At 42.9% G+C, this 13,805-nt stretch overlaps 1 protein-coding gene across 1 annotated transcript in view; it reads right to left on the reverse strand.

Annotated features, from left to right (window-relative positions):
- The window catches only part of ERBB2 (erb-b2 receptor tyrosine kinase 2), a 92,416-nt gene that overhangs the window by 43,482 nt on the left and 35,129 nt on the right, over positions 1 to 13,805 (reverse strand). The window contains exon 2 of the mRNA XM_063459083.1: positions 7,428 to 7,579. Coding sequence (XP_063315153.1) covers positions 7,428 to 7,579 — 152 coding nt within the window. The remainder of the gene's footprint in view (positions 1 to 7,427; positions 7,580 to 13,805) is intronic.

Raw genomic sequence — 13,805 nt, forward strand, 5'->3', positions numbered from 1 at the left:
GAATGAATACTCTCACATAAATATACATATATGAGTAGCAGCTGGCAAAACTGGCCTCAACCCAGAATCCCTTGCAGCTTGACAGACTAAGCCTACATGTTGATAAAATATTAAAATAGAATAAAGGAGTTCAGGTCACTGGGATGCACATAGTGTGTTTCATGTAGTGGCATTTATAAAAGGCAAATATTCAGAATCACACAACTGTAACTGTATTAATACAACATAATATTATTTCTGATCACCACAGCTGTAATATTTTACTTGTTTCCATATATCTGCAGTATTTTACCAGTATCAGTATGCCTTTCAGGGCCAGCCTTAGGAGTGTGCGAGCTGTGCGGCCGCACAGGGCGCTATGGCAGCAGGAGACGCCAACATAGCTCACGCATGGACGGAATTAAAATGTGTGCACCTGCTACCCAGGTGGAGGATTTCATTTTTCTCCACCCGGTACTATCCTAAAAACACATGGTAATGTGGGTGGGGCTTAGCAGGTGACAGGGAGAGGCTAAACAGCAGCAGGAGTAGGGCTAAATAGCAGCAGGGGCAGAGCTAAGTGCGCCCTTGAGCCGCTGCTGCATAGGAAAGGGGAAGTGGAAGGAGTCACTGCTTCCCCAACAACTCCAGGAGCTGCAAACGCCTCCTCTCCCCCCTTACAGCTCATTATGGAGAGAGGTAACTTTCCATTTCTGTGACTGTCTCCTCTGCGTGTAACTGCCTGCCTGTGTTTGTGACTGTAACTGTGTGTGTGTGTGTCTGACTGTCTGCCTGTGTGTGTGACTGCAACTGTGTGTGTGTGGCTGCCTGTCTGTGTGTGTGTGTGACTGCCTATCTGTTTGTGCGACTGCCTGTCTGTGTGTGTGTGTGTGTGTGTGTGTGTGTGACTGTCTGCATGTATGAATGTAACTGACTGACTGTAACTGTGTGTGTGACTGTAAATGTGTGTGTTGCTGTGTGTATGCCTGTGCCCTATACAAACACTAAACCCCTATTCACACACACAATATACATGAATGAAGGGGAGGGGGCACTGTCAAGATTTTTCACACAGGGTCGCCTAAAGACCTAAGGCCCTGATGCCTGTAATAATCTATCAGAATAAAATAATCTGCAATACTATCTCTGTAACAAAATTTGCAAACAGTCTCCAATTCATCTTCTTTTTGCTGTACTATTCTACCTGTAGTAATTTGCCTGTATATGTACATCTGTAGTATTCTAGGTATGCAAATAAATCTGAAATATAATATCTGTAACATAAATATACCGGCAATAGTTTACCAGCATCAATATATATTGAATTGTGTATATGGACCTCTATAGTGATGTCCCGAACTGTTCGTCGGCGACTAGTTCCTGGCGAACATCGCTTGTTCGCGTTCGCCACGGATGGCGAACACATGCGCTGTTCGGTCCGCCCCCTATTCGTCATCATTGAGTAAACTTTAACCCTGCCTGTACCTCACAGTCAGCAGACACATTCCAGCCAATCAGCAGCAGACCCTCCCTCCCAGACCCTCCCACCTCCTGGACAGCATCCATTTTACATTCATTGTGAAGCTGCATTTTTAGTGAGAGTAGGGACAGTGTAGCTGCTGCTGATTTGATAGGGAAATTGATAGCTAGGCTAGTGTATTCAGTGTCCACTACAGTCCTGAAGGACTCATCTGATCCCTGCTGTAAGGACAGCACCCCAAAAAGCCCTTCTTAGGGCTAGAACATCAGTCTGCTTTTTCTTTTTTTTTGTGTGTGTAATGTAATTGCAGTTGCCTGCCTGCCAGCCTGTGTGTCAGGCTCACAGCATATACTGTGCCCATTTGCCCAGTGCCACCACTCACTCACTGGTGTCACAATAGCTTGCATGTAAAAAAAAAAAAACTTTTTTGACTGTCATATAATAGCAGTCAGTTTCCTTCACTAGTGTGCGTTTCAGGGCCTGCCCAGTGCCACCACTCACTCACTGGTGTCACAATAGCTTGCATTTAACAAAAAAAAAAAACTTTTTGGACTGTAATATAATAGCAGTCAGTTTCCTTCACGAGTGTGCGTTTCAGGGTCTGCCAGGGCACAGTGTCACACCAGTGCAACTCATATCTGGTGTAACAGTAGTGTACATTTAAAAAAAAAAAAAATGTTTTGACTGTAATAGATTGAATAGCAGTTAGTTGTCTGCCAGCGTGTGTGTCAGGCTCACAGCGTATACTGTGCCCACTTGCCCAGTGCCACCACTCATATCTGGTGTCACAATAGCTTGCATTTAACAAAAAAAATAAACTTTTTGGACTGTAATATAATAGCAGTATGTTTCCTTCACGAGTGTGCGTTTCAGGGCCTGCCAGGGCACAGTGTCACACCAGTGCCACTCATATCTGTTGTCACAGTAGCTTGCACGCATAGTACCACTAATCGAAAAAAAAATGACAGGCAGAGGCAGGCCACGCCGCAGGGGCCGGCGTGGTCGTGGTGCTGTGATTCCCTTTGGCCCTAGAATAATGCCCAGTGTTCAGAGGCCACGTACCCTGAACTTGAAACGTTCTGAGGACATAGTTGACTGGCTAACACAGGACACCCAATCTTCTACAGCTTCCGCTCGGAACCTCGACGCACCATCCTCCTCCAGCTTAGCTTCGGGCACCTCTCAAGTTACCACTCGCCCGCCTGCCGCCACCACCAACACTAGCACCACAGCCGCTTCACTTGCTATGTCAGAGGAGTTATTTACACATCAGTTGGAAGAAATGAGTGATGTGCAACCATTATTGCCAGAGGATGTAGATAACAGGGATATGTCAGGCAGCATTACACACATACGGTGTGATGATGATGATGTTGTACAAACTGCTGCTTCCTTTGCTGAGTTGTTATATACAAGTGAAGCGGTTGATGATGACGATGCGTCCGTGGATGTCACGTGGGTGCCCACTAGAAGAGAAGAAGAACAGGGGGAAAGTTCAGATGGGGAGACAGAGAGGAGGAGGAGGAATCGAGTTGGAAGCAGGGGGAGGTCGTCGCAAGGAGCTAGTGGCACAGTCAGACAGCATGCATCGGCACCCGGGGTCAGCCAGACAGCACGCCAATCAACGCATGCTGTTGCCACCACCAGGATGCCGTCATTGCAGAGCTCAGCAGTGTGGCATTTTTTTTGTGTGTCTGCCTCTGACAACAGCGATGCCATTTGCAACCTGTGCTAAAAGAAACTGAGTCATGGGAAGTCCAACACCCACCTAGGTACAACTGCTTTGACCGCACATCACAAACGCCTATGGGATCAACACATGAGTACAAGCAGCACACAAACTCAAAGCCGCCATCCTCCTCCTGGTCCAGCATCTTCAGCCACGTTAACCACTGCTGTCCTCCTTGCCCCCTCTCAACCACCCGCCCCTCTGTCTCTCGCCTTGACCAGTTCCTGCTCATCTGCCCACAGTCAGGTGTCTGTCAAGGACATGTTTGAGCGAAAGAAGGCAATGTCACAAAGTCACCCCCTTGCCCAGCGTCTGACAGCTGGCTTGACTGAACTCTTAGCCCGACAGCTTTTACCATACAAGCTGGTGGAGTCTGAGGCGTTCAAAAAATTTGTAGCTATTGGGACACCGCAGTGGAAGGTACCCGGCCGAAATTTCTTTGCACAAAAGGCAATCCCCAACCTGTACTCGATTGTGCAAAAGGAAGTAATGGCATGTCTGGCACACAGTGTTGGGGCAAAGGTCCATCTGACCACTGATACCTGGTCTGCAAAGTCCTGCAAATACCTGCATGGTCAGGGCAGGTATATCACCTACACTGCGCATTGGGTAAACCTGCTGACGGCTGCCAAGCATGGAATGCGTGGCTCTGCAGAGGAGTTGGTGACACCGCCACGACTTGCAGGCAGGCCTGCTGCCACCTCCTCTACTCCTCCAACTCCATCCTATTCCATAACCTCCTCGGCTGAGTCCTCTTCTGCTGCTGCGTCTTGCTTCACATCAACGGCACCCCCCCAGCTCCCCAGGTACTGTTCCACATCCGGGATACGGCAGTGTCACGCCGTCTTGGGGTTGACTTGCCTGAAAGCATCACCGGACCAGAGTCTCACCGGACCAGCACTCCTGTCCGCCCTGAACGCACAGGTGGATCAGTGGCTGACTCCGCACCAACTGGAGATCGGCAAAGTGGTTTGTGACAACGGAAGAAATTTGTTGGCCGCATTGCATTTTGGCAAGTTGACACCTGTGCCGTGCATGGCACATGTGTGTAATATGATCGTACAACGCTTTGTGCATAAGTACACAGGCTTACAGGACGTCCTTAAGCAGGCCAGGAAGGTGTGTGGCCATTTCAGGCATTCCTACACGGCCATGGCGTACTTTTCCGATATCTAGCGGCGAAACAACATGCCAGTGAGGCGCTTGATTTGCGACAGCCCGACATGTTGGAATTCAACACTCCTAATGTTCGACCGCCTGCTCCAACAAGAAAAAGCCGTTAACGAGTATTTGTATGACCGGGGTGCTAGGACAGCCTCTGCGGAGCTGGGAATTTTTTTGCCACATTACTGGACGCTCATGCACAATGCCTGTAGGCTCATGCGTCCTTGTGAGGAGGTGACAAACCTAGTCAGTGGCACCGAAGGCACCATCAGCGACATCATACCATTTGTTTTCTTCCTGGAGCGTGCCCTGCGAAGAGTGCTGGATCAGGCCGTAGATGAGCGTGAAGAGGAAGAGTTGTGATCACCATCACCACCAGAAACAGCCTTATCAGCATCGCTTGCTGGACCTGCGGCAACGCTGGAAGAGGATTCTGAGGAAGAGGAGTCAGAGGAGGAATGTGGCTTTGAGGAGGAAGACCAACCACAACAGGCATCCCAGGGTGCTCGTTGTCACCTATCTGGTACCCGTGGTGCTGTACGTGGCTAGGGGGAAGAACATACCTTCAGAGAGATCACTGAGGACGAGGAACAGGACATGAGTAGCTCGGCATCCAACCTTGTGCAAATGGGGTCTTTCATTCTGTCGTGCCTGTTGAGGGACCCTCGTATAAAAAGGCTGAAGGAGAACGACCTGTACTGGGTGTCCACGCTACTAGACCCCCGGTATAAGCAGAAAGTGCCTGAAATGTTACCAAATTACGGCAAGTCGGAAAGGATGCAGCAGTTCCAAAATCAATTAAAAAGTATGCTTTACACAGCGTATAAGGGTCATGTGACAGCACAACGGGAATCTAACAGGGGAAGAGGTGAAAGTAATCCTCCTCCTCCCACGACCACGCCGGCAAGGACAGGACGCTTTACAGACGTGTTGTTGATGGAGGACATGCGGATCCTACGCATCGCCACAGCCCTTCGGGGTCCACCCTCAGAGAACGACTCGACCGACAGGTAGCAGACTACCTCGCCATAACTGCAGATATCGACACTCTGAGGAGCGATGAACCCTTTGACTACTGGGTGTGCAGGCTTGACCTGTGGCGTGAGCTATCCTAATTTGCGATAGAACTTCTGGCCTGCCCCGCTTCAAGTGTCCTGTCAGAAAGGACCTTCAGTGCAGCAGGAGGTATTGTCACTGAGAAGAGAAGTCGCCTAGGTCAAAAAAGTCTAGATTACCTCACCTTTATTAAGATGAATGAGGGATGATCCCGAAGGGACTGACAGTGGGCGATACATTCGACTAAAAAAGGCCTGATGAGGGGGACTACTTAACACACCACTCCTATCTGGTGGCACATTAGATTGCACGCGCAGTGCCCCAAATTTGAAGTAGGAGGACCGACCAAGCATCTTTTTCCATCTCCCGCTTCCTAAAATCGATGCCTTATATACACGTCCCCTGATAGGGGACGTAACAGGGATTAAACTGCTAGGAATAGTACTACTTAACACACCACTCCTATCTGGTGGCACATTAGATTGCACGCGCACTGCCCCAAATTTGAAGTAGGAGGACCGACCAAGCATCTTTTTCCATCTCCCGCTTCTTGGGTGGAGGAAGAGAGACCTTCAATGACATCAGTGAGGACAAGGAACGGGACATGGCTAGCTTGGTATCCAAACTTGTGCAAATAGGGAGTTTGCGGTTGTGCAAATTGACTGTTTGCGGTTGTTTGCGGGAAGTTTGGTCTGTCACTGTGAAGCGGGCATAACCCTTACACTACCTGATCGACACAACATCATACCTGATGTTTTAAAGCAAGTTATTCCAAACAATTTAGGAATGTTAGGTGATTTATGCCCTTTATGGATTAAAACCAGACTCTGCATCAACTATCTAATTTTCCATGGGAGTTTTGCCATGGATCCCCCTCCGGCATGCCACAGTCCAGGTGTTAGTCCTCTTGAAACAACTTTTCCATCACTATTGTGGCCAGAAAGAGTCCCTGTGGGTTTTAAAATTCGCCTGCCCATTGAAGTCTATGGCGGTTCGCCCGTTCGCGAACATTTGCGGAAGTTCGCGAACCGAAAATGTTATGTTCGTGACATCACTAGACCTCTAATGTTCTAGCTGTGTCATCAGATACCTAGAACTCTACTTGTATAAATACACAAGTAATGGTCTAGCTGTATCAACAGATACCTAGAACTCTACTTGTATAAATACACAAGTTATGGTCTAGCTGTATCAACAGATACCTAGGATTCTACCTGTATCAGCAGACGTGCAGCATTCTACTTGTATAGATACACATGTAACAGTCTGTTTTAAACAGGAACTCTATGCACCATAACTAGTTTACACTCACAGCCAATGATGCTCCCTGGGGGAAAGGCATGAGAGAACTCCTTGCACCATAACCACTACACAAGTGGTTATGAAGCATAGAGGGCTCCTTTAACAGCCATGCAGCATTATACTTGTATAAATACACTTGTAATATTCTACAATACCTGCGTTAACAAATATACCAGGGCTCTATTTTTTTTTAAAAAAACAGCTGTAATACACAGTCTGTATCAATCTACGTATCTTTCTTGTATGAAAATTATATTATTATAATATATATTTTAAAATATAAAATATATATATTATAAAATGTATTTTTATTTAAAATATAAATATATATATTTTTATATGAAATTTCCATTTCTTGCATTAATGAATTTTAAATATTCTACCTAAACAAATAAACCTATATAATTATATACCTGTATAACTAGACGTGCATTATTCTGCTTGTATAACTACACGTATATATTTTAAACTACACTGATTGGCTTGCATAACTGTACGTGTATAAAAATTCTGTAATTCTTTACATCAGAACATATACACTATTCCACTTTTATCTGTAAAACTGCAATAGTCTACCTGTATAAATACACTTGTATTGATCTATCTGCATCAAATAAGCTGAAACAGTTAAACTACATAATTATGTCTGTTATGTCTACTTATACAAGTATGCCTACATTATAATGTTATAAATATAATATATGTTAATCTACTCACCTTTAAAAAGGAGACATCATCGTCATTTTTCAAGTAGGTGATTTCTAAGTTCCCATGTATAACCTGGCAGTCGTTATAGAGGGTCCGTATTGTATCATAATGTATTTTCTGGCTGGAAGGACGAAACAATTTCATATCCGTCCCTGTGCACACTGTAAAAAAGAAAAATAAAGTTACTACACTAACAGAAATATATTTCCCCAATTTTCAAACTGGCAAAGAGGGATGCTTTTACATAGAAGGTAGGACTATTTTGGGACATGTTTTTAGCATTGGCGAATTTAATATCCAATGTCGAAAAGGATCACTGGAAAATAAATTAATTGCAGTGCTGCGTATTAAAAAAAAATAATCTAGAATGCACGTTACTGTCAGGGTTCTATGCTAACCCCACCACTCTAGGGAATTCCAATCTCAAATGCCAAATTAAAAAGGTTACTCCATGCATCATAACCAGTGTAGCCCGCTGAAGTGGTTATGGTGCCAGGAGTAGCCTGGCCTGGTTTCCTGGTAATGGGTCAACATTTAGTAATGGTTTGGGTCCATTATCTGGGTCCCTGCTGGGCTATTACACCTGCGGCAGACGAGGGGTTAAACTTGGTATGTGTAATGTTTCACTGTGAAACGCTGTATATACAGAGTGAGGCACCATGACCACTTCAAATCACTAATAGTGGGTGCTTAGAGTAACCATTTAAGGCAAATATAGCTGATTTAGAGAAATTCTCCAACTAAGCCATAGTCATACCTTGGATTTGCTAGTGTCAATTTGGAAATTTGGATTTGAATTCACAATTTCTTCGTGCGTTTAGTGAATAATTCTTGTGTGTGTGTGTTTTATCGTTATGATATTTTTATTTATTTGTTGTTAATATTATTGTATTATTCATTTTATGTGAATACATAACAGAGCTGCGCAGCAATAACATTCACAAAGTGCATCATGGCTATAGGGAAGTATTTGTGGAGAGTGCCAGTGTGTGATTGTAGGGTGTATTTGTGTCCAGTACTCGCGTGTGAATGAAGGAGTGCATTGGCACTGAATGTCATTGTGTATCCAGCTATCAAACCTTATATTAAAGGGACACTATAGGCACCCAGATCACTTCATCTCAATGAAGTGGTTTAGTTGCAGTGTACCTGTCCCCCTTAGCCCTGCTATGTAAATCATTGCTGTTTTAGAGAAATTGCAATGCTTACACTGCAGGGTTAAGTCTACCTGTCGTGGCTGTCTAATGCTGGACGTGCTCACGCTTTGCGAACACGTTAGTGTTAGGATTACATCTTCAATTCCTTAAACTAAACTGTTCCTTTAACTTCTGCTTCTCATCCATTGGAAGCTATGTATGAAAATGTATCTACCGTAAGAAGTTGAAATATAAACCAAAAAGGAGTTATTCGTGGACGAATGTTTTCGGTAAGTGCGACATTAGTACCAGGTACTTTAAGAATTTTGGGCACCCACGTTTTCACCTTTGTTTATGTAACTGACTAAGGGGGCAACAAGCTTTTGCTGCTGTATTAATGCATTTTGGATAACACATTATACATGTTTTTTTTTTCCTTTATTCTTTGTGCGTAGAGTTATATTGCTTGAGTATAATTGTTATAAATTGTTATAAATAAGAGTTTTTTTTCTTGTGAATGTTGCAGGTGTGTGTATTGTATTTGCATATACCCATTATTTCCTACTAGTTCACATCTCTGTATGTATGTGTGACTGTGCATGCATGTGTCTATGTGTATCATTGCGTGTCTATGGATGAATGTATGTGACTGTGTGTGTAGAGTGGCTAGTGGAATATTATATATGTGTGAGGTTGGTAAGGTAAAATAAGTATGGGCAGGATAGTTATTGCCTTGTCTGACCTAACTAGTCACAAGGTTGCTCATAGTGCCCCTTTAAATACTAGCGTTATGTCCCGATACAGCAAGTTCAGAGAATTGAAGTTATAGTCAAATCAAAAGATGGTCCTAATCCCTAGTAGGTTGTGAATACATTAAATAATAATAAAGCATGAATTTAATTATGCCAAACTGTCTCACATAAAATATAATTTTATGGTTAATGCAAATATTAAAACAACTTTTTAAACTGCAAACTTTGCAGATACTTTGCATTTTTTGTTTGCGTTATTGATATATATATATATATATATTTTTTGAGATCCTTTATTTTTGCAATGGCAGATCGCATGGTAAATTAACATTGTTAGGCTTCTGCAAAAGCCATATCATAGTACATATTGTACAGCGCTACGGAATGTGATGGCGCTATATAAATAATAAAATAATAATAATATGTCGACAATGTAATACAGAAAGGAAACGAAAATCGAGGGTTATTTTGTTAAGGCTTTTCTTCACGTTGTGGTGATCGACATGGTCGCAATCCGCCTGAGTTTCGTTTTTTTTTATAGTTAACGAAGAATAATAACAGAAAACAAATAACCTTAGAAAGTAATGTATTTAACATACTATGTAGGAGCGGGGCTGTCTTTGTAGCAGTGTTATTCAATGACTTTGGTAGTGTATTGTTGTCATAGGATGTGATATGCACGTCAGATGTGATCAGCATCCATTTGCATTGAGTAGGTAGAGAACCGTGTATAACAATGAAAGTAGAAACCATATAATCAGCGTTACATGTCATACGGAATGTCATGAGAATTTAACTACTTTACTACATTTGCCCTAGATATGCATTTCTAATAGTAGTATGGCCTTTATATCCACTTACTGATATTTTTCAACAGCGTACTCATTATAATAAGGACTTAGACACTGAATCTTATTATCAACGTCTTTACAGATAAATGTATCCTCTGTATAAACTACCGGTATGCGCTGGCCTTTTTAGAAGGGGTTAAACAAATCCCAGCTGCTCTATGATGTAGTCTCTCGCTCGTGTCTAACACACTCTCAGGAAGTAATGACTTTCCCCGGAAATGACCCGTTAGACATCTGTTTGACTCTGTTTGTCCCCAACTACTTCCAAATGACTTCCTGTATTACTGCCAAGTCACCAATGAAATGTTTCCCCAGAGGCCCATTAATAAATTTAAAAAAAAACTGTAGATTTGGTTTTAAGCAAAATTCTTAATGATGGAAAAACAATACTGGTTACTGCAGGCCTAATGTTTGAGAACATGAGATAAGTTGACTTCATAGCACTACAACTCCTGTAATTGTTCTCAGCCAGCCTATAGTGGTAGTATAAATCCACAGGAGGCAAAATGTCAGAAGCTATCTGGATACAAAAATGCCTGCCAACTTTGACATGTATAAAGCTGGGACTACACAGCTCCATTTAGAGAGTCAAAGGTGGGGCTCCCTCCAATGCCCACACTTTGATGGGGCCACTATTAAACTTGAATCTCTCTTTTTTTCAAATCAATTTGCAGGCAAATGTGTACACCATTTACTGCAGCTGGCAGACCATCAGGCTTCCCCCAAGTCAAAAGGTAGAAAACAGATGTAGACCTGTAAAATAGATAGGGAAGGGGCGGGTAGGTAACTGGCAGGTCCAGTAAATATTTGCTGCCCAGTGCCCGGCTAGTGCCGAAAATGGCCAGCGAACTGTGTAGACCTGCGGTGCCCAAAAGGTAGATCCTCAGATGTTTTAAAAGTATAATTTCCATGATGCTTTGTCATGCTAAAGACATGCAAAGCATTATGGGAATTGTAGTTCTACATCTGGAGATCTACCTTTTGGTAGCACCTGGTGTAGAGTATTGCCAGTGTCACAATTTCCATCATTGTAGAGGTACATGCGTGTGAATAGCGTCAGGATGATAGAGAGCATTTTAGGCCAGAAACCCAGGCTGCCTTTATGCATGAGTACTAGCAGCGATTTCACTGGCAGAAATGCCCTGGAATAGCCATGCACATCTTGAAGGACATTTACATGAAGGTCAAAGTGCATCTTGCCTGGCACAATTCTACTCATCAATTACACCCATCCTTGTATACCTTCGTTAGCTGTTGTTCTGTAAGCATCCCTTCAAATGATGGTCCAACAATGAACAATGGGGAAATTCCTCAAAAAAAGCCCCTTAAAAGGATACTGTATGTACCATAATCACTACATCTTATTATAGTGGTTATAGTGCAAGTAGGCTTTGGGTACAGTCCATCGGGTTTTTGTCAAAAGTAGCTGTAGTAATTGGGATGTAGTGGTTATGATGCCCCTCTAATGACACACTGAAGAAGTTTCAGGGCATTTCTGCCCACGAATGGCATTTTCGCAGTAATTTATGTAGGCATACCAAGATAACTGACTGGTCTTATCAGTGATATAATCTGTATTGCAGGCTCACCCACTCTCTGGCCATGAGTCACCCACAGCCTGTTTTTACATCATTATATCAGCACAAGTGTACAATAGTCCATCCAGGGTCCTGAAGACATAAATTATTAATAAGTGTTTATGTTGGGGTCCTGTTCAGTAGTTAGTAGCAAGGACTACAGATCATTCACAGGGATTTAGAGAAGATATTTCTATAATATCCATTTTCTGAACGGTCAAATTCTTGCTTTGGAATCTGGTGATATTCCATGTCAGGTGTGCTTTTCAATAATTGTATCTTTAGCTATAGAGTAAGTGGCTCCTTTATCAGAGAAGAGAGAGGAGAAAGCATTGGTAAGGCCAAAGCGCATGGGCTATTGAGACGCTATTATATATTATAAATAATCTCAGCCAAGGAACGGAGCAGAACTAGCCACGACGAGACCAGCGTGGTGCTGGAAAAAAGGTGAGTTTAAACACCTTTTTAATGGGGGTAAAAATCCTAAATAGCGGTATTAGAACTATAGTGTCAGGAATACGTTTGTAATCCTGAAAATATAGTGTCCTTTTAAAGTTAAAATTCACTTTGAATTCTTACTATGGTACATAAACCTGTGTGCGCAAGAAAAGACATTTACACTGTTGTGCAAATTCATACAAGGCCCAATTAAACCCGATTCAATTTCTACAGCTGAAACAGTTTTTTGGTTTGTTTTTTTTCACTGTGTTTAAAGAATGTCTTGACTGCATATTTCTTGGTGTCCTGAAATGTGATATTATAATATTTGTTTAGATTTAATCTCGTTAATGGTTAATAAACCATAGTCACATATTAAATGTCAAACGTATTTCTGCGTAAGAGAGGTACATTTAAGCAAATCAGGCAATGAAATGTTATGCGAGACATATTTGGCATGTGAAATATGTTTAAAGAGAATTACTTCCTCCTGTACGGAACATTGGCGACTGCATTGTACATGTGTACACGTTACAATAGGCACTGCAATGTAACTGTGAAAAACGGTGTAAAGAAGGCTGTCTGTAAGACTGGTTCAACTGGAAATGAACAAATATGGGAACTAACAAAAGAATATTCTTTCTTTAAGCTACTGATAACCAGGTGCCCTTAGGCTAGGACCGGGCACAGCTAGAGGGCAACACTTATTTGACTTAGGGACAGGCTTAAATTATTCATGAATACCTATACTATCCTCCAGGTATACTGCATTTTTTAATTTAGTGCAAGAATTCACCCCATCTTTGTGTGTACTAAGTGTATATAGGGATCCCATGGACTGTCAGGAAGGGGAAGCATGACTGCTGCCCTACAGTAAGGGTTAGGATAGAAAGAGATACAATGTTTCAGAGATGGGATGGTATAAGAAGGGGTGTAGAGGGGAGGGCACTCACCATTCGCAGAAGAAAGGCTGGAACAGGTTCCCCGCCCCCCCCCCCCCCCCCCTCCCTGCCTACCCTATGGTTATGAATGTTTGTGTTTTTCTGTGGTGTTTGTTTTTTGATCTCTTTTTGTCACAGCTAAGGTTGAGTTCCTGGCCAGCGCAAGTAATTCACGAGACAAGGCTTTGGGAAGTCGCAGCCTGCTAGGGCTGATGGCGGAAGGCAGGCTGTACGGACTCTGGAAATATACAGTTTTATCTGTCTGTTGGGTAGTCATCCCAACAGCCGACAGGTGGTGATAGTGCTGGCTGTGTTTAAAGTTAAATCAAATAAAGCTGTGGCCATTGCCCTTATCCAATACTCAGGCTTAATGTCTTTATTGGGGGAAACGGGAATGTAATCTAGTCAGCAGTCCTTCTGTGTCATCAGCATGTATATTAGTCATGCCTCTACTGTCTGTGTTTTGTTTTACATTACTCAGTAGTGTATTGTGTATGTAGCATATATGTAATATATTTGTAGCATGTATATGTGTTACTGTGTCTGTTTTGATTATCTTTGCCAAAGAACTCTGTGTATATTGTGTTTTTGTGTTACTACACAACACATACATTTTGTTACTGGGCCAGTAGCGTGTGTGTGTGTGTGTGTGTGTGTATATATATCCTGTTACTGAGACAGTATTAGTCGGT

This window comes from Pelobates fuscus, chromosome 6 (assembly GCF_036172605.1).
Source record: "Pelobates fuscus isolate aPelFus1 chromosome 6, aPelFus1.pri, whole genome shotgun sequence".
Classification (NCBI taxonomy): Eukaryota; Metazoa; Chordata; class Amphibia; order Anura; family Pelobatidae; genus Pelobates; species Pelobates fuscus.